This window comes from Hetaerina americana, unplaced genomic scaffold, assembly GCF_022747635.1.
Source record: "Hetaerina americana unplaced genomic scaffold, ioHetAmer1.1.p SCAF_10, whole genome shotgun sequence".
NCBI classification, from domain to species: Eukaryota; Metazoa; Arthropoda; class Insecta; order Odonata; family Calopterygidae; genus Hetaerina; species Hetaerina americana.
In genome coordinates, this window is record NW_027286070.1 from 51,889,980 (window position 1) to 51,915,957 (window position 25,978).

The 25,978-nt window shown below is 39.3% G+C and overlaps 1 protein-coding gene across 1 annotated transcript in view; it reads left to right on the forward strand.

The window, feature by feature from the left end:
* Window positions 1-3,283: 3,283 nt before the first annotated feature.
* The window catches only part of LOC139700330 (protein trachealess-like), a 132,892-nt gene continuing 110,197 nt past the window's right edge, over window positions 3,284-25,978 (forward strand). Inside the window, exon 1 of the mRNA XM_071598969.1 lies at window positions 3,284-3,614. Coding sequence (XP_071455070.1) covers window positions 3,284-3,614 — 331 coding nt within the window. The remainder of the gene's footprint in view (window positions 3,615-25,978) is intronic.

Here is a 25,978-nt window from a genome sequence, read left to right on the forward strand (position 1 = left end):
ACTGCTTGTGGTAAATAAAAAGTCTCCCCTTAAAGGTTGTAGTCTCTTTGAGGCTCTCAAGCGTATGCATTTTAATGTCTCCCCAAAGTTTCTTTAGAAGTTCTGGATCGTGGGGTTCTGAATGAAATGAACACAAGACTCATAAAAATGTTGCGTCTTGCTCTACGATGGATTATTGTAACTTTTTCCAGAAGAAAATCATCATCACCGTTTGGAGTTAGGCATAAATTGCCAAAAAACAGTTATTGCAACAACCATAATGTGCAAACATTCCTTTTCGATGTTGACTAATTCTTTATTTGATTAATTTACTGCAAATGAGATGCTGAAAAATAATTATTTAGTTCAATAAATATAATTCAATTACATTATGCTTTTTACATAGAATTTAATCAATTGCTGAATTAAATCTTGCTGCGGGTGAATTTTTAAGGAAAATGTGAAGAACAATACAGTCTAAGAGCGTTTTGAGATCTAGAAGATTGGTAGAGACGTCAAGTGGGGTGGTAGAAGTGGAGGAGAGGCTCAAGGTGGGTGAGTGCCGGATAAATTCGTCGACGAACTCTACGTCTGTTGCCCTTAATGGCGGCCCCAAATAGGGACACGGAGAATTATTCATTGCCGGGAATTGATTGTGGAAATGGGCATTCTCCCCCAGGACTGCCTCCTCCCCGCCGTGGCGAGGGTGTCCACCTCAAGAGTTTTTCGGACGGAGGGAGGACGAAACGCTCCTTGCCACCCCCCGCTAGACCCTTCCACGCTCCCTCCGTCCTTCACTGCCCCCCCCCACTTCTTACGTTTCCCCCTCCTTCTTAGCCTCGTTCCAATCTCCCGATCTCTTCCCCCACATCCCACGCGCCAATGCGGCGTCCTTTCCTTCATTTGCCGTTTCTCACGTTTATACCCCCCGGGGGAGTTCGTATGTCCCACACCCACAGTTTCCATCGTCTCTCTCTTACGTGGGGGTGAAAGTGGACTGGGTTGTCGGTCGCTAAAGCGTCGGATCGAGTATTTAAAGGAGTGCGCAAGTGGGCGTTAAAAGTTGACCGATCACTCGACTTTCAGTATGTAATGGCGCAATGTCAGGTTTCGATAACACGTTTTTGCAATCGTTTATATCGTTACTTATTTTGTAATAACCATGCTGATTGGTTAATTTTGACGAGCAATTTCATTGCATTGAGATGCGCCACTATTCAATGCAATCAGGTTTTCAATTTTGGCTCCCATTAGTGCTTTAAAAGTTCTTAACATGAAATAATTTTGAGTCCTTTTTAATTTAACCTTAAGTTTTAGCTCAATGGAGCATGTTAACGATAGATATTGGGAGCAATCTTCTCTGGTAAAAATCAATATACAGTGAGAAGACCTTCAGTCTGTCAATGTGCTGAGCGTTCGCATACGGAGCAAAGGGTTCCGGGTTTTTAAATCCCATGTGTTGTTTTTGGACAGCCTTCATTTTAAAACCCAAACGATGAGATTTCCAGGCTGTAAGACATGATTGAGAAACCTAACGGTGGCCCAGGGGAAGAAGCTGGCCACCCCACCCTAAATATTGAACCTCAAATACCTCGGGTCTAATTGTAATGAGCTTTTACTCTCACCTATCAAAACCAATTCATGGACTAATTTTGGAATATTTGCGTTTTTTCATTTGTTTTCTACGCTCCACTATCCTCCAGTAACCACCTGATTCGCAATGAAGACCCGAAGAAACGGATCCCCGTCTCAAAGACTTTTGAATATTTTCTGGGTATAAAATCATGTATATGCTCTGCGATGAGTGGCTCCAAAAGCTACGTAAAAACAAATGTCTGTCCAGGGTTTATATTCACTAGGAGTAGAAATCATTATACTTGAAGATCGAATTCTATCAGTAATTCATAGTAACGCATTGTAAGCAAGTTCCCGTTGAATTATTGAGAGACATCTTTAAGCTGACACGTATCTTATTGAAAGTTTTTAAAAATTAATGGTATATAAAAGGCATAATAATGGCTTTGATTTTTTTCGGGTTGTTGTACAATTTATTATTTTCACTTTAACCAGCATAAGTTAAGGTCACGAGTCCAAAAGAGTTCACTCAAGATCTTCCATAAAGCGTTAACACTTGGATTTACAGCAGTTATCTTACGTTACGTTTTGTGTAAGTTGATTAATATCATGTTTAATTTTCATCGTAAGCCTTTGGGCATTTATTGAGCCTCTGCCTAAATGTTTTCGAAGCCGTTCTCGGAGAACACTCATTCTCGGGTCTAGAGCCAGAATCTCGACTGAAATCTTGGGGCACTTAAGAAATCAAGAATAATATCGATAAAAGCACAGGAACTGTGGTCTTGTTAATAGCAATGCGATCTTTGCCAATTTGATCTTTTTCTGATGGAGTTAGGAAAAAATGGATTTTTGAAAATTAAAGAAATAGAGTTTTAACACACTGACGGGATATTATGGTGCATGGGGAAATAACTTGTTAAGAATCTTAAATAATGCTATTTCCGTCAAGTTCTAATCAACTATTGTAAAATTTGTGACGACTTATCCACAATGAAGCTGCTTACCAGACTAATGGGAGCAAACGGTCTTCGAGCAAGTAATTGGGAACGAGACCAACTACGACGGGCGTAAGAACTCTCGGTTACGGTTCATATGTATCTATCAGTTCCTAATGCAGCCTTTTTCTTTCTATTTTTGAATGATGTGATGAGAGTCCCAGTTCCCGACTAGACCGAGTTAAAACAAGGTAGGGTTCAAATAGATTGAGTCGATGTATTTTTTTGATGTGGAATATTGTGGAAATGCCTGCGTATGGATATGAATCGCAATCTGTTCAAACTCCCCCCTGGCCTACTTGCTTGACGCTGGTATCTTATTGCCAAACTCCTTTGTCCACCAAAGGGGTCAATATGCCTTTTTTTTAATGACAGTACGCGATTGACAGTAAGTGAAACTTGACTCACGTAAGTTGGTAATCTGAGCGTAGTGAGATAATGTGACTGGTTTTTAAAAGTCAGCCAAGATCAACGCTAACGTCCACTCTGGCTGACTGATTCGAACTGCTCATAAAGCAGTTTCAGATTTTGGAGCAAAGTCTTTTGCGAGGTAAGCCGAAAGAATAACAGCGTTAAGTTACACATACAGACGAGATGGTACTTGTCAGCATTTTCTGACAATATCTCCTGTAATTTGGAACCACCGTGATGCAAACCTCCCTCATTCATGTGGTAACATATTGTGCGCCACTCACTGTCCTTGTATGCCGTGCCAAAATAGAACTCGTTACTGCATGGCCACATCTCTTCCCTTTTATTACCCACAGAGGTCGAATGACTCCCTTGATCTAACGCCGTCGCCTTCCTCTCCCAACAGTATCTTGGAGCTGCGGAAGGAGAAGTCGCGGGATGCAGCGAGGTCGCGGCGGGGCAAGGAGAACTTCGAGTTCTACGAGCTAGCCAAGATGCTCCCACTCCCTGCTGCCATCACCTCTCAGCTGGACAAGGCGTCCATCATCCGACTCACCATCTCCTACCTCAAACTGAGGGACTTCTCTGGCCACGGGGATCCTCCTTGGACCAGGGACGCTCCCAACTCACCCTCATCGGCCGCAGCACTTAAAGGTATCAAAGGTAAGCCCTTTGAGGCTCACCGTCAACTCACAACTCCATTTCAGTTATCACATCCCTTTATTCCATAGGTGCCTCTGGAGTCGCGCGTAGTTTTCGGTTTGATCTGTTCCAATTAAAGGATTTATGATGTTTTAAGGAAGCGTTGATGCTTATAGGAAAAACAACGCTGGAATATGTATTCTTGTATCTTATAAAAATGTACTCTTTTTGAAAGAGGATTAGCGTCAATCATAGGATTTTTAATCGCCAAGAGAATGATAGAAAAATACGCTGGTTATAGATTTTTAATGCATGTGTAATACTGTTCCTTTCATGTTAAGATTTCGTAAAGGATGTGCAAAAAAGTGATTTTTAGACAGTGGGTTAACACGAAAACTGAGATAAGGATAATATTTACACTTGAACTTAATTAGTAATAAAAGAGCCTTCTCCTGAGATGTGTGTCGTCCTTCTGATAGATGTATATTAGATTTGATATGGGGTCTGATATTTTTTAGGATTTTTTTCTAATATAAATATCATCATTTGAGATATATTAAGCCATTGGCACAATGTAATCAACACATCTAGCTTCTATATGTTAATAAGCTAGACCTATCACCTATGTGTCTTTATTCCCCCATTTTCCATCGCTGCCATACCTCCGTTGTGTTCTGAGGGTCATTAAACACAATTGTGGAATTTTAAAATTTAAATTATGATCATGTTTAGCCAAATCAGCCGCTTAAAGTTGTATTAATTCATATCATTAATTGCATGAACGTATTACATCCGTTCGTAGTGACAAAGAAAGCACTTCCTATGAGGTGACATAAGGGAAAACCTGGCCGGTTAAAAAATGGATAAAATTCGACGAAGGAGGTACGAAATGACGGTGACATCTCAAAAAACCCCATTCACGCTGGCGATAAGCAGCTGGGGTTTCTTGTAATTGGTTTGCCCGAGGCGTTATGAACTAACTGACGCCCAATCAGTGAAACATAATTCCCTTTAGGAAAATAATATTCATTCGCGGAGAAATCGGATATGCCCTGCCCACCCTCCCTCTACCAGGCCACCCTCTTTTCAACGCTACCCCCCTTCCCCCGGTCACATCCCCCTTTTAAGCCATCCCGTCCCCCGAAATCATCCCACTCTGCCCCACCCGTACCCTCACGGTTACCCTTAATTTCTTGAACAAAGTCGGCCCGGGTAGGTGAATTTCCATAAACCCAAGCCCCTTCTCCTAACAGCAAGTCAGGCTTACCCTCCTACTCCACCAGCTCAGAGTCACAGCAGAAACTCCCGCGCCCCCCCTCCCTCCCTTAGGACCCCCAAAAATCCTGAATACGGGTTCCAACAACCCCTGTTCTCTTCCGCGTGTGCTCGTCAAACCCTGTTAACGCCGCTGTGAACTCAAGCCCCCTTCGGCAATGAAATTACCCGTGATTCGTTATTAAGGGTTTTGAGTGTAGCGGAGTGAGGGGTTGTGGGCGTGGAGGAGGGAGAAGGGGGAAAGGCGGCGGGGAGAGGAGGAGCGACAACGGGCGTTGCGGTGTCATTGAGCAATTATTTCGGACAGTGGAGGGGCCGAGCCTCGCGAGTTCAGCAGGGGTAGTCGGTTGAAGAAGTGGATGGCTTCGGAGAACGAGAGGGTGCGTGTGTGGATGGAGATGGGGTGCAGGGATGGTTTACGAAAGAGGAGGGCCGCACTAGTGCAAGGGTGCGTGCGCGTGCTCCTGGGACTCGGGGCAAGAAGGGGTGGGCTCCCTTCTGCATAGACCCTCACGTTCGTCGAACCGTCTGACTATCCACGTTGGGAAACTGAAACCGGCAATTTAGATGGTTCCGCAGGTATCGGTGCTTAAGGTGCAAAGTTTCGAGTGGGCTTCCGACTATATCACCATCACACAGGAATCGTATCTTCTTTGCAACCAAAGAGTATAATACCTTCATATTTACCCATTTTTGACATTCATAAGGGTCTAACGTTACTAAATCGATGGAAAACAATCAATGTTTTAAAATAATGCATGCGTGTATGTAGAATTCAGCTTCAAGACTAATGAGCAAGGTGAAAGTACCGAGAATAATGACAATTATAGCACAAGTAATTAAGAAATGATAATTCAATAGTCAGAAAAATATAATTATTAAACTAAGTAATATATTTAGGAGTAGGTAAGCGGTAGATTTGTAAGTGTATACATTCTCTCAGCACTCATTATTTGTGTGATTCATTTTGAAAAGCCACTTGTACCATTTCCACTAATTTAATTACTTGTCATCGCGCACTGTTAATTCCTTTTAATGCTTTTAGCATCTGGTCATCCTTAAACTAAAACAAAATAGATGATGAAAGGGTATCTATTGTGGCATTGTGATAGTCGCCGAAGCATTGAAAAAAAATGCCTCTAAAAGTAATTGCAAATCGTAATAGGGGGAAATATTGAGGCGTGCAATGCTTCATTTTCCCTGCACGCGCATATGCTCAGACAGAATATTTTCACATTCCTCCAATTTTTACCTGCTAATGCACCAAAATCCATCTTTCCTTTTCTTTTTTGTGGCTGCGAACCTTGAAAGTGTCGAATGAGCTCCTTAACGTCATCCAGTAATGCTTTTTCGCGAGTCTGGGGAACAATATTTGCTGTCGTGACTTGCGCAATTTTCTGTGAAAATTCTCGTGCCTACTCGGAAAATAAGAGACGCCCGTTTATTCTGAACCCTACTCCCGCAGTTATTAGTATTCGTCGAGCAAAACAAGCCATTCCGCGCACACTGAAACCATTTGAGACCGTTCCAATGAGCTGCCATCGGCAGTGGATGCGAAAAAATTGCTTCCTGTGCTTTATGAGCATACGTGTCAACACCTGTCAACTCACCCAACGAGCGCCGCTGAATGCCAATTACCACCCCCACCCTCCTCTCACTTCTAGGAATGGGAAGTGCGCATATTCATATCATGGCGATAGTCTGCAATGGGCACTGTTTGTTTGGAAATCCCAGAGAGACCATAACACAATTGATTGCTTCTCCAACCGCGTGGACCTTAGACGCGAACTCACCGATGACTCGCGTTAAATGTGACTCAGGTGGTCATTTGAATACAATTATTCCGAATCATCGCTAATAATAAGCCAATGAACGATGGTGGCTCCTCTCCACTCGAACAATAGCAGGAAGTGTAATTCTGTTTATTTTTCACAAAATAATCGCATACAAAGACCGAGTGTCCTCGAAAAAAGGGGAAGAGAATAAAAAAGGTTAATGCAGTCCCTACTGCAATTCCACACATTAATTAACGTTCTATTAATAATGAAGGTCCTCCAAAGAAATCATGTTTTATTAATCATTTTATCGATACTCTCGATCATTCATGAACGTGACACACTTTCTTTCTGTTTTGGTCAAAGAAGAATAATAATTCATTAAATAATAAAAGGATAGTAGATATCAAGAGTACATATTAATGCATTACAAAAGCAGGATATTTTGAGTTAAATGTGAACTACGTGCATTTTCATGAGTTTTTAGATGATCAAATTCCCTGCGATAATTGACAAACGTTTATTTCACGGCTCATACTTTGAGTCGAATTTACCCAAATGTAACCGTAATTTTATCCCTTTATAAGCCATTTTCGAAGTTCTCTCTTTTTTAAGGATAAATAGTCCATTTTTTTTCAAAATCTTCTTGGTGAATATATCAGGTATTTCAAATTAGTTAACATTCTTTAGATGTAGTTCATTTATTCAAGTAAATTATGTATAAATCCTTTTACGTGTTTCATACATTTTCTACGAAATATCACAAACTAAGAAGCGTATATCAGCCGTACAAAGATCTGAGCTTTAGAATTTCGGCGTCGTTACTGGTATTAAAATAATATAAATAAATTATTTGTTTTTCCCTGCTCCAGTGAATTCGGCTTATCCTATGCTCAAGGCGAAAGAACTTCAATCCTCGTACTCCCTCCCTCCCTCTCCCACTCCCTCCCTCTTCTTATTAAGCTAACGTTTATTTCATATTATCCCATTCCTTTTAAAAACATAAGACTGATCTAATACCTCCTTCCTCTCCTGATTTCCTTTCTCCAACCTCCAGCACTCAATTTGAATATTTTTGTAAATACCTTTCCTTTATTCCTTACGAAGGAAGCCAATAGATTCAGACTCTTATTTCATGCACAGTTGAAATTTTCATGTTTGAAATTGTGATTTAGTACTAAAATGGGGTCAGATATAGTGGCTATGGTAAATAAACAATTAAGGACCGTTCCTATTTTAGCAATATTCTCTTTGCGTATTTTTCTAAACTGATGGCATATGCAATTATGTGAAAACCCTAAAAATGCAAACACTAAAACGCGCCTTCAATCATTCAACGATTTTTTAGTGTTCAGTCATTACTTAGTTTATGCTGAAACTCTTCTCATAGTAGTGTGTCCTGAACGCTTTCTAAGGCAGTTGCTTATTTCTTCAATTTTCTCCTACACATCGTAATGTTATACGTGATGGAAAAAAGAAGTTAATTCCACACAAATCGTACCACGATAATGAGGAACCACGATGGCACAATAGAGAGGTCAGACCGATGTTAATAAGGCATTGAAAGAATAATGCACTCCAATTAAAAATTAGTTTAAACGGTAAATATGAAAATATAATAAATATTTTAGAAGGTAAATTCGTAAAATGACGAAAATATGCACAAAGCCTTACGTACTTTCAAAAGCAAAATTTAATATGAATATTTAGAAAGTAACCCATCATTATTTTCGGCTTACATCAGGGAACGATAAGGGTAGCGATCAACTGCATATTCTATGAGGCATTTAAAAGACGATATTGGTGGAGCCGATATCCTAAAGAAGTTGTTTCAGAACGTCTAAACAAAAAATATTGGTGCACAAAACAAATTCATTCACACACCTGAAGAGCTCGTGAGCGAAACATTATTGTATTAGGAAAGAATATAAAAACAGCTCCGAAATATAAAACTAAATAAATCCCCAGTTCCTTAATAAAGCCTCACCATAATACTGAAAGAAATTGTGGAAGATATTGCAACGTATTCAAAATTCGTTTTTTACGAGTGGATAGAAGAAGGCTCAGTACCTCGCGATCGGAAGCAAACTCACATAACCCCTCTGTTCAAAAGCGGTGTTGGGGAGGGCCCCAACTTTTACAGACGGCTTTATTCAATACAGATAGATAACCTGAAAATTTTTAGATCATCTTTTTAGCTAAATAATTGCCTTTCTCAATAGTAGGAACATACTATGCTGCAACCTACTCGGGTTTCGGAAAATCAGATCATGGGGAACACAACTGGGTCTTATTTATTTATGATATTCTGAAATCGAGGAAGATAAATACTTACGTGGATGCCATAATTTTAGATTAAAAAAGCCTTCAACAAGCTCTCTGATAATAAATAGTAACACAAACGAAGTAACATTGTTTTTAACGAGAAACTTACAAACCGGATAAGAGATGTCCTATCTAGCCATAAACAAAATGTTGCTGTCGACGATTTGAGTGTATCTGTCGCAAACTCGAGAGCGATCCTTCAGAAGGGCATCCAGGAAGAATTTTAGGGTCCCTACTTTTCTTGCTGCTCATTAAATGCCTAATTTTCCACCAGCAATTCAAGATTATTTGCAGACGACGGAGTGATTTACAGGGAAATAATGACACCGTCAGGTAGCGTGCTACTCTCTAGCATTTATACCTAATTTTGGAGTGGTGTAAAGAATTACGGTGAGAATTAAGTATCAGAAAATGTACGGAACTGAATTTTTGAAATAAAAGGGAAGACATATATTATGATGTAGATGAGATCGAGTAATGCATTTCCGAATAGATCAAATAGTTGGTTGCTATACTGAGATCAAAACTATCACACATAAGAAGTATGTGCAGGTTAGCCTTAAAGAACCCTGGTTACATTAGACGGGTTGTTGATAAATGTGATGAAAAATTGAGAGGGTTGTCTTAGCTTTACTGACACCACATTTGGAAGACGTGGCAAGAATGTATCTCCTATGGAACAAAACGCTGATTAAAGATTTAGATAAAGTGTAAATCACTTCCATTAGGTTTGTTAACAAATGCTGCGGGAAACGAGTCAGCGTAGCGGTTATGATGGCGGAATTAGTTTAGGAGCCCCTTGCTTCTCGAAGAGAGAAGACAAGACTTAGTGTTTTAGTGAGGTTCAGGGTTTTGAGTTTCTTGCTGTGCTGAGGGAATTATTATGGTGCCAAATTACGTTGTTAGATTCGACAAACGGGGTAAGTCAAGAGATATATACATGGTCACAGACAGATTTGAGCACTTGTTCTTCCTTCTTACGATAAGCAAACATGACAAAATCGAACCAATTACCCGGAAAAAATGAAATGAACATGGATATTAAATTCTGTTAAGTTGGCCACGTGCAACCATTATTACAGTTTTATTAATACATTCATATGCACGAGAGTAATATATGAGCAAATGTGTATCCAAGTTTATGCATGAGCTAATATTTATGTTTGTACCGTACTGGTTGGTGCTCTAACACTCACGCCTTGTGGATTGTTCTGTAGTTGTTGATAAATGGAGATAGCAGAGCTTGACTGAGGAAGGTTTTACGTGGCGGCGCTTACAATTTACCGTGGATGAAATTAGACAAAAAAATGAATGAACATGTTGTATTATAATTTTGCCCATCTTTCAGCCATTGATTTCAAAATTGCAGTAACGCACAAAATAGTCTATTCCCTTGTAAATTGATAATTGCGATCAATAAACTCGTCAAATAAATCTGTATTGGCAGACTAAGTACAATAAGGTGCCTTTTGCCATTGAAACTCGATAGCTGAAGATGCCGATGAAAAAGTTAGAAAATGCGTCTTACAGTGTGGAAAAATGTCCTTGCAATTTTCTTTCAGGCTCTCCATACCTGTACCCTATTAAAATAGATAAGTGAGCGTTTTAATTTGACTGAGAGCATGTCATCCAATCGGGAACGTTTCAATTTACAGGCGGAGCACCTTCAAGACTTGAAATTACTAGGCGTGACCCAACGGCCATAACCCGAAAAGCCCCCAAACCTATATATTTATATACGGGGTGGACGTGACACGACAGGACCTATAAGCGTTGGGGATGTTGAGCACCTCTTTCGTCGAGGGAAGAGTTAAGGCTCTTCGCGGCGAGGGAGGGCGGGAGGAGAGGCTTTCACTTCCGCCCACTATCGATCAGGGGACGTGGGTGCCAGGTACTTTTCCCTCCCGGCCCCTGACCCTCTTGTGCCCGCGGGGCGCGTGCTAATGTTTCCCGCCGACCCACATCAGGCACTCTCCCCCCACCCGCCCTTGCGCGTGTCTCGCCACTACGCCCGCCGCCGGGGATTCCGGCACGCGTGCGAGGCGAGGGCCGTGACGGAATCCCGTCCCACGACGCCCCCGCTCGCTCACGCCCGTACCTGCCGGCCGCTTGCTGGGAAACGGGAGTGACCCTTCCTTCCTGCCCCTCTGCCTCCCTCCCTCCATTGCTGGGTTCGGCGTGGCCGCATTCCGGAAGCCGACCGGTGCCCCACCGGCTAGAAAGTCCACTTTTTTTAGGTGTCTTACCTCTTCTTCAGTAAATGAATGACGTGGAGTGGCATTGGATTATCTGCAGCAGGGGTGTGCACTCGTTGCATCGTGTTAGTTACCAGATAAGGGGATCAAGGCAGCAAAGTAGGTGCATTAAAAAACTTTGTCCTTCATCAGAGCCTTAATTTTTGACAACGAATTATCAGACACTAATTACCTCGGAGAAATATTTTATCGATGAATCGAAATATATCATTACAAAAGAGTGCATTTCAAATTAAAAATAGTCTGAGGTGCACGCACTTTTATTATTTCTTTCTAAACCTTGACCTTCCTACAGCGTAATGCCGAAGCGACCTCATGGAAGAAACGCAAGTCATTCTGGTGCATTGCGTTTGAAATCGTATGTACCCTTCTAAAATTGCGAGATTATGTGATGGAGCACTCTACCTTCTAACGCTATATAACGAGAACAGTCAAAAAGGAGTAGCATTATTTTCAGTACTCTAGATTCATAAGTCGTACAAAATTGATATTCTTCCTATTTTAAAACTTTATAATATCAGACTCATGCATAAAAATATCCGTGTACCTGATTCACACAGTTTTGTCCTGTCATAACGATGGTGTGCTTTACCGCATCTGATTTAAGTTTGAGTTCACTGGTTAATATAGGTAATAACGTGTTCAACGATCAGTTTATGGACAGAAAAGGAAAGGTTTGAAAACAATTGACCCGAGAGACTGATTAGCAATTGAGTGAAACTAAATTTGAGTCAAATCAGAGGGCGTTTTTCCATGTTTGAATATTCCAAATGTCTTCCCTTGAATAAATTCAAGCGAAGAACTGTCAGCACTTGACAATAATTTGCTCCTTATTGAAAATGATATCATATTTCATGTTTATTAATTTTGAGAAGGACTGTAGCTATGGACAAAATTAATGAATCTTAGTCCCTCTCAGGGTCTACTTTTGAATTTAAGTACCAGATGATGAAAGAAGGTAATTGGCTTTTCCACACAAAATAGTTCAGATTTTTTGCAAATAAAAAAGTTTAAAATAGTTTAAAACTATTTTACGAAGTAAAGCCCAATTTCCTCTTCCATTATGAAGCATATCCACCATATTACGCCGGAAATTGTGTTGTATGTCCTAGCCCTTCTCCTCCTTAGGACGAGGTTACAATCCTCAGGTAAGTGATGATTTGGTGCATGAGGGTCGGCTGGACGAAAAAATCTTCAAAAATTATGGAGGGTAAAAAATGTTACATCTCCACAATAAAGATTTAATATTTCACAACCATGGTTTCGATGGGGCGCATCATCATCAGGTGAGAATTATTGACCCTGAGCTGGTCCATCATTCTCTAGGCTCATCACCACAGTCGCCATCATAGTCTTTCCATCATCTCATTTCAATTGCTTTCAAGGTGTCTTGTAAACAAGTGAAATGGCTTTGCATTGACTTTAACGCTTAACCTTCTTTTGTGGGATATTTTTCCATTTAGGTTTAAATGAAGTGCAAGACATGTTTCATCATAATAGTTAATAAGGATTGGCGAGATTTAATTTTTTAATCGCATAGGTATCCATCCACATATGAATGAATACAATACCGTCGAGCAAGGTTGTGTGGCGGGGGAAGCTAGGGTAATAGTCATACATGCAGAAGAATTAGCCAATGAATACATGCGTTTGTAATATTCTCAGAGGTACTATTCGTAAACGTTTTGAGTATGCTGTTATCCTTTTCGGCAGTTTAATTATTTCTTCTACTAAGAAATGTGTTGTCTCCGACGCAATTTTATGGAATTTGGAAAACATATTGAAATGAAATGAAATTGTTGACTTTGTAATCCCATACACTTTTTGTATGAAACTATAGAGTTAATAATTTCATTTCATTTCAATAATAAGAAATCGGCAAATAAACTCGTAAATTATTGGCACGAAACGCAATTTAGCTGGTTTTCCTGTATATTAACTGTCCCCATTTATTTTCGGTAGATTAAAGTCCTCTTCAACTTATAATATAATGTTGATTTGCTTGAGTAAGTGTTATAATTAGCTAATTGATATTATTTTAGAATGGGATTTGGCTGGTCTAGAATAATTCCCTTAATATTAATTCAATCCATTCCGATTTTTCAGTTTCATTAGAAAATAATCTCACAAATCGAAGAAAATATTGATTATTTACCGTAAAATTTTCCGTTTTTAGAATTTGGAAAAGAATTTAATACGATAATTTACGCAATTAAGGATGAGGCTTTGATGAAGAATTTCAAAGTAAATAGAGCAAAAAGGTCCACGAAAGAAAGCAGAATTTTTTACTAACCCATTCAAGAGTTTCCTCTGTTAGATCATAGTCCTGAATGATATTAATATAAAGATATGTTGTCAAATAACGACTGGCAACAATTAATTTGAGTAATATCACCCCTCAAATTTTAGTTTTTTCTTAAGTTATTACGTAAGCAGCGCTTTAATGAATATTTGTCCCGGGATAACATCTTTGTTGAACAGAATGTTTACTTTCCGACTGGTAATTTTGATTTTGGGCACCATAAAACCAATTAAACTTAAGTTTTTCATAGAAAAATTTGTCATACTCAATTTGAGTAGTCAGAATGGATCATAATAATGAATCGTCAATTAAATTATTTTATAATTAGTATCGTCATGTAATTCAAATCATAGTATTTTATCTGGCTGAGTATTAAAACATTAATTCTATAGTTTTTCGATTTTAATGAGCTTATCCTAGTGCTTTCCCAAAGATTCATTAATTAGGTATCGGTATTCATTATCACTACCAGTAAATTTTAACTTGGCTGGATGCAGAGTCACATGTCGTGAATATTGACACCTTCAATTAAAATATGCAGGAAATACTTAGGTTTTTATCAAATCTTACGAGGAATTTCGTGCTCGAGTAATAAGGCGTACCACGAACTTTATCTTCTGAAACGTTTGATTCCTCATATAAGTGTAACTTTGGAAGTTGATGCGGAATTAAAATGTACTAAGTTAGGTATGCGTTTCGGTTTCAATGGCCTGCTTTCATTCATAGTCAGATTCCTCAACATTTATCACAGCATGTTTTCAACTCATCACTTTCCTTCTTTAAATTAAGGGGTGGCAAAACTATGGCCGACGCGGTTCGTGCGACCCTCCGAGTAGTTTACTCCATCCTTCCAAGCTGTAATGACTGCCCATTCAGAGAAAAAAAGTTTGCTAATTAATGCCTAGCAAAGAGCTTCCTTTCAAAAATAATTCTGAAACACTGTTCATAAATAAGTGTTCCCCGGCATCCAAAGGGTTTACCACCCATGTCTTAGAGTATTCATGGCGAGCTTCCTTCATAGTCTAAAATAAACTGTTGATAATTTGCACAAAATTTCTTTTTCGCTTCGGTTGGGCAAATAAAGGGGCATGATGGCAATACGTATGTCTATGGAATCTAGTGGACTCAATATTAATATAATATCGTATTACGTTTTTGATCCAAGCTATACAGTTGTTTTAAACGTAGCAATTCCCCGATATAGAATTTTGCACTCAAGGTGAAGCATATACACTTGGCGAATATATAAATTGGGAACCGAAAATAGGTACGGCAAATAAAATTATCATCAACATTTTGTGAGAAATTCCGTGTCGTAAATTTCCATGGAAAATATAATCTGTCGAATACATTTGCTATATTCATTTTGGACGCACTGTGACATTCAAATTCTGAAATGGTAAAGTATTTATATCGAGGCGACAGACTCTCAATTATGATATATCCCTAAGATTTTATATTTTTGGTCACCAATACAGCTCATTTCTTGGCGGAGCTATTCAAAATTCACTCCCTCTTTATTCATAGGTACCACCTTTTAGGTGACATGCGATGTTGATGATCCTTTAAAGCTCTACCTAAAAGAGGCTGCAGACTAATTGCAACGGCAATGCTTGGGTAATGCATGCTACTTTTCATTTGAATCCCATGATATATACTTTTTGCAAGTTGAGCACTCTAATTAACCTCGACATTACAACCATCAGACAAATTTCCTGAGTGTTTAGCTCTTACGTTAATAATTATTGAGACGGACTTCGTTATCACCATAGTGACAAACACATACCACCTTTCAGCAGAAAGTCTATGTTGAAGAACAAAAGCCATTCTTATTCATCAGAATAATTCTAACATAAAATGTATTTAAGCTAGTTTTTTACACCGTGAAGCAAAACCCACGGCTAAACTCTTTAAATGATATTAGTACTATATTTAAGCAATACCAAGGTTATTTTTAAATCCAAAGCGTAACTTTGCCGTAGCATTTGGCTATCAAATCAATGGGCAGCGAAGACTTATGCCGAACAGTTTATTCTATCATATCAGAGGAGGTTATTTAAATCAAAGGCTCACAGTAAGTTACTCTCATCTACCCACGTCTTTACGTATATTCTTACCTTTATAATTAAATTTTAAAACTGAATTACATGGTATTTTATGAAAATGTTCACTTTGTTATTGTTAACATTGGATACCATCGCGAATGAATGTAATTAAAACTTTAACCAACACGATACCCATTTCTAGATTCTAGAAAGAAAAATTACAATTAATAGCAAAGGTAGATTTTTTGATGGAGCCACTACCTAGATATTGCTATATCTCTGAGTCCCACGTAGCGCGACATTGAACAACCTCTGGTCCCTAGATGACAGTATGCCATTGCTAAACACTATATACTTCCTGCCTCACCTCGTTTCATCCGGCATGTCCAACCCTTTCCCACTTCTGCCTTGCTTGTCTGACATTCTCCTCTATAACAAAGTCTCCAACATTCTACTCTAACGCAATGCTCCCTCTATCCGTTTTTTCAATGTTCTTCGAAGCTCTCCTACAACCTTCTCTCGTACCTTCCTACTTGCAAGCCTACAGCTTCTTTGTCTATTGCCCTTTCCGTCCATTTCGCTTCCCCAACCTCCTCCACACCTATATCTCAAATTCCTCTAGTCTACGGTTATCATGACAATTTCGGATTATGAAGAAATTTAGCTTAGTTACACTTCTGATCTGGTTTTTCTAATAGGATTTCGTCTTCAAGATAAGCTAAAATATATTTACGGAGAAATAAATAACCCATATTGATAACAGGTGGCATTATATCGTACAAAACTTACAGCATTATATTTATTATATTTTTTATTTTACTAGAGTAGCGCCATAATTTCAGACCCGACAATACTATATATCATATACAAGGAATGCATTTAGACACGGCGAGGCCTAGAGTTGTATTAGTAGATGATAAAATCCAATGAAATTCCTGATTCCTGACTTCCGTCCCTCTCCCTCCACCCCGAGGGTGTTCCTATACCGCACAGGTGCGAAGTCGATACGCTTCAAGGTGCACCCAAGTCGATCATGGTCGCCATGATAGCCTCCCGTTCCGCACCCACCCCCTCGGAGAGCACTCATCTCCTCGCCTCCTCCCTTTCCCTCCCTCCTCTTTCCACCCTCGCGGCAGCCAAAGGAGAGAGCGAGGGAGGGAGAGCTGGAAGGAGACCTTTCTTCCTCCCATGATGCTGTCGGTGCCACCCGCCCACGCGCCTGCGCAAGACGCCTCGGAAGGCGCCCTTCATCTCTCCTCCCTCTCCGTGCACCGAATAACGCTCCTCTCCTATTTTTCTCCCCTCCTCCCACCCAGCAGTCCCCTCCTCCTTCTCCTCCTCCGTGTGCGAACGCGGCACACGGCCCCTTCCCTCACTCCACCCCCAGCACGCCCCCGTCGCCCTCTCGCCCGCCCTGCCCCGCCCGGGAGCCGATTTGGGAGGCGCCTCACGTCCCGCCTCTGTTTTTCCACCCGAAACTCGCGCACGAGTTGAGCCCCTCCGATGTAGCAGCGCCACCCCTGAAACCGCCATCCCACCACCACTACCACCACCGCCCCTCGCCCTTCATCCTCTCTCTATCTCTCTCTCCCTCTCACTCCATGGCGCCATCCTCCTCCCTCCACCTTTCTCTCTTCTCTCCTCCCCCCACACCCCCATGCAATTTCCTTCCTTTTCAGCGACGCTCTCATCTGCAGATGCCCTCCCTCTTCCCATTCCCGCCAGCTCTCTGCTCCTGTTTCCATCCGCCATCCCATCGTCTCTCCATCTCTCTCTCTTCATCCCTCAAAGCTCTGACTCCTTCCTCAGTTTCCCAAAACCAGCGAGAGAAATTATTCCATCCACCTCCTGGTGTCTGCTGCTGTTATTCGCACGACCTTATCGCTCATGTATCAACTGAGTTATTTACTACAGGTAAGATTTGAAGAGGAGATTGAAATTATTTAAAAACATGGAATCACCTTGTTCTCATCTATGTATTGTCCTCTCTACTAGCTGTAGTTCTACTCGTATACGACATCGGATCTTGAATATAAACGTAAATTAATAGATGCCAAAATCAATTGGCGAAGATAATTTTATTTTTCTCGATAGAGATATCTTTTGCTTTCGCTTTAGAATTTTTAAGTGTCATATTTCCTGTAAAATGAGTGCACAGGGAAAATTTATAACCCAGGTAAAAAAAGGAAGTGTAAGGCAACTGACTAGAAAAGGGGAATTATTTGACGCTCGCATTTCTCAATAATGGATAATGAAGGTGAAGGTTTTTCATATTATAATAAAATTACTCCTCAAAAATATCGTATTTTTGTATTCTGGCAGAAATTTTCACAATATCCGGTTAAGATATTATCATTGAAATTTCGCAAATCCTATTTTTAAAATGACCGATTCCAGGAGCTCAAGCAAGAAAATAATTTACTTATTCATGAATTGGATTTCACTTTATTACGATTCCATATAATATCATAAAGGTGGAAACAATGTTTTAGTTGAAACATCGCTTCATATTCACAACGCCAAGGTTTATTTTTAATTATCCTATCTAATTTTATTTGAATAGTTTAGGTATTTACATTTAATTCGAGTTGACGCAATTCGTACAAATTTTGGAGCAGGCGAGTAATTTCCGATGTTTTCAATCTCTTCAATGCTCGCATAATTTTGGAAAATTCTATCCTGAAACTCACGTGGCACTAATTGTTTGTGTACATCACGATTATTTACATTTTGCAAGATTTAAAAATGTATCCCCTCCCATCATCTATGCAATGTAAGTGAAAATTACGACGAAGCTGAAATACACGTAAGATGTTACTATTTTGTGTCAACCTAAGAGTAAAGCCATGCCCACGTCATTACATTGGGTAAACAACACATGTACTGAAATTATATTATGATACCTCGAAAGGGGACTTTACCGTTAGTCTACCTTCTTTGTAAAAATGTGTGGACGTATCGAAGTATTTTTAGCTCATCGAAGTATATTGTTTTTCAATTTTTCCAATGGAGACATTCAAGTGGACACACTGTATGATAGCGTCCCAGATTTTAAAGCTGAAATATAAATGTATTCGAGCTTTCTCATTGATTTAACAAGTGTGGGCACGTAGGCAAATAATAATTGGGGAACGTTGTAGCTAGGTTGTGTTAAAGGTACTTGAGCCCTCATAATTTAGTTATAGGCCGTGATATTGACGTTGGCTCGTCGTGAGTCACCATTATGAAGTGATAGCCTTGAAAACTAAATTGTATCAATTTTAACGTAATAGCATTGAGTTCGTGGTCCGTTTATATGTAATCAGTTTAAATTAGTAATCCTCTAAACAAAACGACGGTGTCTAGAGAATAATTTGCATGGACTGCTCAAAATGTACTTTAATGGTCAGGATACTGATGATAAAAAATAATGATTGTTATCTAATAAAAAGAATAAAATTTAATATTTTGGTTAATTACGCCCATGCGTATACCATCCAATGACTGGCAGGAATTGAAAGGTACCTGGTGAGATGTAAATGGCTCTAAGGTTTACATTTTTCAAAGAATGTAGGCATCAAATATGATATACGAGGGTCATCCGGAAAGTAGTATCCGTTCGTGCCGCATGAAGTGCTGACGACGCGAGTAGCCGCTGGACGAGGTCAGATAGCTTCAGTGGCTTGTCTGCCTTCTCTGAGCCAAGTTGCGTGACGCTAGCATTGCCTGTGTTGTTTCTGTGATTGTTTACAATGTTTAAAAAAATTGAGAACGCCGCCAGTTGTGAAGTGAGGGCAGTGATTAAATTCCTCAATGCAAGAAACGTTCGCCCATGTGATATTCATCGCCAATTAAAGGAGGTGTATGGAGACAATGTAATGGACGAGTCGTCTGTTCGGCGGTGGTGTCGCAACTTCAACATGGGGAGGGGGAATACACACGACGATGAGCGTTCGGAGAGACCGTCTGTCATTACAGACCAACTGGTGAGCTCAGTTGACGAATTCGTGAGGAACGATCGGCGCGTCACAATTGATGACATCTGTGAGCATTTTCCCAATGTTTCTCGAACAATTGTTCATGAAATTGTTAAACACCATCTGCATTATGCAAAAATTTGTGCAAGATGGGTCCCTCGCGTATCTCAATGAGCTGGCGGCGAAGGACTGTGCAGCAGGAATACAGAAACTTGTCACACGTTATGACAAATGCCTTAATTTGCTTGGAGATTATGTTGAGAAGTAGTTTAAAGTATCCTCTTTCAAAAAAAATTTTTTATGTTTGTTAATATTTACTTTTGTGTCTTTATTTCACGAACGGGTACTACTTTCCGGATGACCCTCGTATGAATGTCAAAAAAGCGCACTTGAAAAAAACAAAGTTTTGTTTTTGAAAATTATTCAAATATTCCCTTCGTGTGGCTAATTTCATATGCCCCTTTATTGTGCAAGACCTAGATGTTTCCCTGTTTTCTTATTATTATAAATATCATACGCTGGTGTAAATAACTTCATTGAATATCATTTCTAATACAGACATCAATATGATATTTAATAATTAATGGTCACGTAAATTGTGTATTCTGTATTAATAAACACGTCAGCACTGGAAATGTGGAAATTGTGCATATCACCCAAGCTTTCAAAACATTTTCTGTGTTGTACATTTCAATTTTCTTGCCTCCCGTTTCAGTCGAGTTGCTTACATTCTACTATCAGTTTCCCTTCACTCTTTCGTCCTTCCTCTTCATTGTCAAGCTACTTTTGAAATCTGGAAATTGCTTAGTGTATTCAAGTGGACGGATTACTATGTTTTCCATATTATAAGATACCAACTATTATAACGAGTGGAAAATGTACAGCGCGCTTTTGAAGCATGAGAAACCTTTTTATCTTTAATAGGCTCAAAATAAAAATTCCCAATAAAAGAGATGGCCTCAGCACTTTTATTAAAGAATCAACTTTCATGTGGGTATTATGCTCTTTCAGTAGACCAGTATAAGAAGGATTACCCGTCGATTACTTATTTGTACATTGGGTTCATTTAGGTTCCAAGGCAATTTTTGAACCAACTTAATTTACTTCACCACAAATCTTTCTCAGCATCAATTTAATTTATTATTACTCCCCACAAGGATATGAACATTACATTTGATTTTTTTTTATTTTTATAATACATTTCTGAATGCAATTGATCGTACATGAACGATGTTTCGCTGTGTCAGTCTCCTAGATAATTATCACGTGTCTATACTAAAACGTGTTAATGTTTTTTACGTTGACAAGCATGACGATGGGCAACTGCACGAAGTTACCAGTAGTTTCTTTGTTTATACTATGATAAAATAATGGTAAAAATTTTAAAATCAGGTATCTAAAATTAGTAGAAATAAATACTATATAGTCTATTGATAGTAATTTTCTACCATAGTACCAATAATTTCATCGCTTAAGTTAACTCTTAATCCACTTTCTCTTTATATAAGTACATATCGTTACATTCTGCCATTTGAGATACGAAAAATTGATCGAATCTCTATCGTCTCCATTTTAGATTAATTACATTTTGAACCCGCAATAAATCTTCTCAGTTAAACACGTAGCTTATTCTTCACAGATTCACCCCAAAATTTCTATGTGAAATCTGTGGTAAGCGATTCAACATGATCACAACTTAAGTTTCTCCCCCCACCAACCACCGATACTACTTGTAAGCCCCTATCCCCAGCTAAGTGAAGTTGGTTATGCATACCAAAAAATGTCCAAAATGATATCATATCATGTAGAAATGCTCACTCAGATGGTTAATTAATCCTTTTAAAAAAACTGATATTGTATCCATGATCTACTTAAGTTGCTGTAAATCAAATATGACGAACAAAAATGCAATGGAGATATATTTAAATTCTTCCGAAATTCAATTCCCCGTGATATTTACTCCAAGAAATTCTGGGACCTATGTTTCCCCTCTCTGCCTTCAAATCCACTCCACCCTTCTTCGTTCGGAATCACAAAAGCTCAACCCCTCACTCCCTCGCAAAACGCTAACAATACGCAATTAGCCGAGTTTATTCTCCACCCCAGCCTCTTCCTCGCCATCCCCTTCATACCTCCCCCCGCTGCTCCCCTTACCAGTCCATCCGAATCCTAGCTATCCCTTCCCCTCCGTGCCGGAAAATCCAAACCAACCCCTGCATTCCCTTTTTCCCAGCCTTTTATAATGCCCCGCTCCCCCGAGCCCACCGTTCTCTCGCCTAATGCAAGGGACGTTGGGAATAGGGCATGGAGAGGTGCCTCCACTCTAGTCTCCACGGTGCATACTTTCCACTTCATGTGCTCCTAGACCGTTCGCTTTCTCGCTCTCCATATTCTCCTCCTCTCCTGCTTTACGCCATCCACCCTAAGTTCCGAGACCCTGGGCTTAAACGTTGCGTAACCTCTTCTCTGAACACCCTCCCAATCTCTCTCGATCGAAAAAATATTCGGGTCTTTGATTTAAGTTGACCTCCATCAGTATGGTTTCAATCGGAATAGTTCTCTTATCCCGTCTCTCCCTCTGCTTTCTTTCCCTTTCTATCACATGTTTTTTTCCACGAGGAACAAATTCTCTGAGAAAGACAAAGACTTTGTACTGTGTAATGGCGAGTTTCGACATTTCCCACGGTCTCACTATAAAAATTTCGTCTCTCTCTTAAGCAGTCAAGAGCAAGAGATTTTCTTTGTGAAAATTCGTATGTTTCCCTTGATACCATGAAAACTAAATACAGTCTCCGTTTTGCTATTTGTGGAATTTTGGCTTTTTAATTTTTTCATTACTGATAAATAATCAATTACCTTACGCTGTGTACGGTAAATGATATCGTGCATTAATAGATCATGCAATGACTATTTTTAAATAATTTTAAAAATTTCGCAATATAGAAACACCGCCTTTCATCCGTAATTTATATGGAATATCCCATTATTATCAATTAATGAAATGCTTGTATCACTTTGATGATCTCATTAATTAGCTAGGTATTTCAAAAATTAGTAAATTTTAACAAAAACTACAGTGCTTGAGCAAATTTCATTTGCCATGATGAAAAGATTATTTACTTTGCCGGTTATTCTTCTGTGCTGGATCTCCTAAAATTCGAATAACAAGCAATTCAGTCATTTTTTCAAAAAATATTTTAAAATATTGAAAATACTCAATCGTCCTGCCATTTATTATTAACTTATATTGGATTTTATTAAGTTTAAAATATCACTTACATAGCGAAATGAAATGTCTTGTGTAGATTAAATGAATATAGTTTTGACCACAAACATGACTCACTTTTTTCCATAATTGTTTTATTTTAATTCCCATATTTACTCATTTATGCATAAATGGTAATTTTTTCTCATTTTTACTATTCAAGTTTGTCTTCATACTTGATATTCAAAATTTAGAGGTCTTTGACGCTATTTTGATTTCTCTCTTGTGGAAGGCATGATAATGATATTAAACTGAAATTTTAAGGAAAGATTCTAAACAAAATTTTAAAACTTTCTTTTCATAAAATTTCAGTTTTCGGAAGTTTTTTAAAATTATATTTCTTTTCAGATTTCGTTATCATAAGGTCCACTCCATCGATCATCCACGACTCAACTTAAAAACTCTCATTATATTTAGATTTTGACGATAGCGAGTTTTATTTCAATTTGGCCTAAAATATTTAGGTACCCAAAATTCTATATAATTTACATTTTTTGTGATCAATATTTTTTCCTCGTATTTTTCCTCAATCCAAGAGCTTAGGAGAATCATTAGGTCTTTAAGTTACATACTATATATCAAATCTCTCGGGCAATATAAAACAAATCGCTCGAGCCCTGAAAGATGTAATAACGATTTCATCCCTTACACGTCATTACAAAACTAAGGATAAGTAAGTCACAAGCTGTGATCGTGAAGTTGAATGTAATCTGGCGTTTCTCTCATGAATAATTCTCTCACCGTAATTCTAAATTACAAAGCAATGGCTTACGTCTTGACAACTTCTGTTACTTATCTTAATTTACGTTCAGTCTTAGAAGAACCAAAGCATATTAAAGGAGTATGATGTGATCTTTCCGTAGTAGTAGGAATATGATAGTAGTTTTTCTCTATCTTATTCTCGCCATATTTTTTCCATTTTCTTCTTCACAGTACTTTGATTTCCAAGGAGAAGCATTAATCATTTCCCCCTGAAACCTTCCCTCCCACTCACCTATCTCTCTCCAATACATTCTTTTAAGAACCCTTATTCCTCTTTCCACCTCCGTCTTCCTTTCCCAAATAGTTCTCGCCAACCCTTCCCAGAACCTCGCATTCACGGCCCGCAATTTGACCACCGTAATTCTATTTTGCCTCACTCGGCATGGAGGTTGTCAATTGGATTCCCCCCACGCCTCCGCTCTGCTGGCAGCTTGCTGGAGCTGCCGGGCTCCTTGGATGACTGACAGAACGGCAACTGTTTGACGAGGGGCGAAGGGGGCCCACCGGGTAATTGCCTGCACTTGGTGCCTCTCGAGGCGATTGAGCTCAGTCCGAAATCTCTAGTTCGTAGCAGTCAAAGAGTTGCAGCCATCGTAAGGGGCCCTCTATTGCTGTGGTCACCCACAGAAATCGTTTATGCTGTGGTATATAGCACATGGTACACATGTATGGGCTTTAAGGTTTGAAATCAGTGAGATAATAGCTTGTATTTGAAATGGCGTTGTCTTTTGTCTTTTCTTCAGTGGGTGAGACAGGATTGCGTGAAGATTGATAGGATGATTTAATACAAATTAGTTTGCTTTGCGCAAAATCGGCACCGAAATACATTTGATACATTCTAACTTTCCGAGGTTAGAATAGAGAAAGATAGCAGTATACTTGGCATCCTACCCGTGTAGCTTAACAACGTAATGATTACTAAAGACAGGATTACTGGGACAGAGATAAAATGTGGGAGCATCTAGTCTAGATCAATTTTTAGCTGGACCTGCTAAGCTACTAAACTACAATATTATATCATTTCCAGGGAAATATTATGTAAGGTGCAGTTTCCATTCCTCCTCTCACACATTTCACTTCCTCTTGCTCATTCATTCATTGCCACATCTCAACCCCTTCCTCTTATAATAGCGTGTTGAAACTCTCTACCCAACTCTCACTCTATTTACGTTGCTATGCGGAAGAAGACAGCTTCTTTATCTTTGATATCCATCACCGGAATGACGTAATAGCTCAAGAACGTCTTCGCTAAAGGATTTCGGATCCCGAGTTCATGAATCTAGTGTCCTGAAAATCATCTACTACATCAGCTCACGTTTTATCAGTTAATACTTCACGTATGCAACAAATTATTTGTTAGAGCATTACATTATGGTAGATTTTGAATACCAGGATGATTAGTTTTATTTTTATAATTATATTAAATAATGTAATTTTTATATTTTTCCTTGCTTAACCTATGCCTGCCACTAATTTACTTTCCAGTTTACAAAATATATTTAAATAGAGCTGGTTTTCCAAAACGAATACATTTCTTATGCATTGCCAATTGTGTCGGTTTCCATTTGTTTCATTTTGCCCTCTCGCTAGATAGATCAGCTGTACTAGTTGATGTTTTTGATAATTTAATGAATTATGCCATGGAAGAAATGTAAAATTATTACTTAAATGAAAATTAAAAAAATATTAAAATCTAAGTTTGATAGTTGAAACACTCCTCTAAATTCCAGCGGGTTGAAATCTCTTTGTTTCTTTCATTAAAATATCCGTCGCTTTTCATAGAAAAATCAAAGGTTCGACTCAGCTTCACAAAATTTTAATTCCATTTTTGGGAGGAGAGTTTCTGTCGCATGTGCCTACGCACGCCGTCAATAATAGTCGATGGTATAGCATCAATTTGGAATTAGTGGATCCTGCCTGCGTAAAGTGTTGTCTGCAAATTCGCCATAAGTACGGGTGAATTTGTTTTCATTACACCAACGAAAACATTATGTTTTCGGTCCGTAGGCGCTTTAGTGGAACTCGGTTTTCGCTGCAAGAAAAATTACACACCCGCGGACCGGGTTTTATTTACGCCGTTCCGAGGGGAACTAGATATATTCTGTTCAGACAATGGAGGGAAATGGCGACATTATGCACCGGCTGATTGAGTTTATCGGAATTAGATTTCTCAAACGCATGGCGTCGCACAACAATTGGGGCGTCGAGTTTAAAGTCCTTTAGGGAAGCTGTTCCAAAGCCCTCCATCCCCGCCCTCTCCCTTTTAACCCCCCGCAGCCGCCCCCATAAATTCCCCCTCCCCCTCTCGCATTTCACCCCCACCCCCGCTGGGTTGGATGGATGGGGGTGGAGGAGATTCCGTTCCCTCTACCCCCTTCCAAACCCTCATCCATCCTTCCCCTCCCTCCCCAACCCA